Genomic DNA, 1,934 nt, shown 5'->3' on the forward strand with positions numbered 1-1,934 from the left:
GTCAGAGTCCCTCATTCCTGGTCCAAGACTCATTGGCAAAGAATTCTGGGGTGTGATATATGAGAGTGGAAATGTGGATTTGAAATGGGGATTAAATAATGCCGACCTAATGCATCATAGTAACAAACATGCAACTTACAGTGGCTAAGATGCTGTGCCCTGCTTTGTTGGATCTGGGTTCACTTCTCAGCTCCTGACTTCAGCTGGCTACTATGAGGCAACCATGAGGACACAAGTCACTGGGCTCCCACCACCCATGTGAGAACTTGAAGACTGAGTTCCTAGCTCCTAGCTCCAGCCCACCTCTGTCTGAATTAGGGGATAGGAGTGTGGCCTCATTCCCGTAAACTCCAGAAAAGAAGTGAAACAAAAATAAACCAAAAAAGAATTGATGAACCAAGCTAACGCTCATCCCTGACACTGTCTCATCTCTGTTTGCAGTGATTGTTGAAGATGAGGACAGCCTTTTCAGTTCTCCTCTTTGTGCTGGCTGGGTTGCTGACACCACAGGTAACATGTCCTGCCTACCCCCTGCCATGGCCTGCTGACTTTAAGACAACAGAGTTCCTGGACTTGAGTCCATGTTTACAGACAATTAGAAAGTATGACTTTAAAAAGGATTTTAAAAGTAGAACCATCTGGCCTAATGCTCCTCGCATGCCAAACAAAACCCCATGATGGGAACATGTGAGATCCCATGCTGAGCCCGACATCCACAATGGGCTTCGGCTTGGGCATGCACATGCTGATCCTGGGCCAACCAAATCAAGAGTTCTACTCCTTGACAGGTGGATGGCCAGCAGCAGCCTGTCCAGCTGGATATGGCCCCAAAGGCATTTGATGATCAGTATGTGGGCTGCACAGAAAAAATGGAGAAAATTGCACCCCGGTTGTTAGAAGAAGATATGCACAAGAACAAAATCTTCTGTGATCAGTGGGAGAAAGCTGCAAAACACTGGAAGCAAATAAAGAATACCATAAGCTACCCCTCCCAATTCAATGATTTCCATGGAACAGCTCTGGTGGCCTATACTGGGCCCATTGCAATTGATTTTAACAGAGCTGTGAGAAACTTCAATTCAAATGATGATACATTTTGCTTCAAAGGCTTCCACTATTACCTGACCAGAGCACTGCAGCTTCTCCGTTCAAGCAGGTGTCACACAGTTTACAGAGGCTCTAAAACCAGATTTTCTTACAGTGGCACAGGAAATATACGATTTGGACAGTTTACTTCATCATCTCTGGATCGTAACATTGCTCTGAAATATCGTGGTGACAGTGGGACCCTGTTTATCATCAACACCTGCTTGGGTGTTCATATTGAAGCCTTCTCACTGGATATTAAAGAGAAGGAAGTGCTGATTCCAGGCTATGAGGTATACCAGAAAGTCACCGTCAACAACAAATTTTATTTCAGATATAACACCATTACACTTGAAAACCCCCAAGCCATGACAAGTAACTTCAATTGCCTCTACAGCAATTTCAATGGAGCAGGTGAGTCTGAGTCTGTGTTGGAGATGGGAGTGGGTCCCATCACACACTAGGAGAGGGATGCTTTCCTCACAGAAGCCCCCAGGACAGAGAGCAAGGAACCTCCAGGATGCTGCCAAGGAGTGTGAGGTTCCTGCAAGACCAGGGCTACTGGATTGAACCAAGTCCAAGGTTCAATCTCAGAGTCGTGGATACTTCTAGCACAACCAAGCTCACAGGCCTCCTGCTCAACAACAGGTGGCACAAGTCATGGAAACCATTCATATGTTAGTGATTCATCTGTAGAATTCATATTGGCATAACTGTTGCCGTTTTAGACATAATCTTGTATATATCTCAGTCATTCTGTCACCACTGCATGATGATCATTTGTCTGTAGCCCAATGATGTTGACTCCCTGTTCATGCAAACCCAGGGGTTGTCATATGCCTGTCTTG

General features: G+C 45.5%; 1 protein-coding gene across 1 annotated transcript; it reads left to right on the forward strand.

The window, feature by feature from the left end:
- Positions 1–403: 403 nt before the first annotated feature.
- On the forward strand, positions 404–1,500 carry LOC121161912 (T-cell ecto-ADP-ribosyltransferase 1-like; the record flags this gene model as incomplete). Its single annotated transcript, XM_040988582.1, has 2 exons — positions 404–510; positions 789–1,500. Coding segments are annotated over exons 1-2 (769 nt in total), but the record flags the coding sequence as incomplete, so codon positions are not given.
- Positions 1,501–1,934: the final 434 nt, after the last annotated feature.

The sequence above is a fragment of the Ochotona curzoniae genome, unplaced genomic scaffold (genome assembly GCF_017591425.1).
Source record: "Ochotona curzoniae isolate NIBS_2020 unplaced genomic scaffold, NIBS_Ocur_1.0 contig_4928, whole genome shotgun sequence".
Taxonomy (NCBI): domain Eukaryota; kingdom Metazoa; phylum Chordata; class Mammalia; order Lagomorpha; family Ochotonidae; genus Ochotona; species Ochotona curzoniae.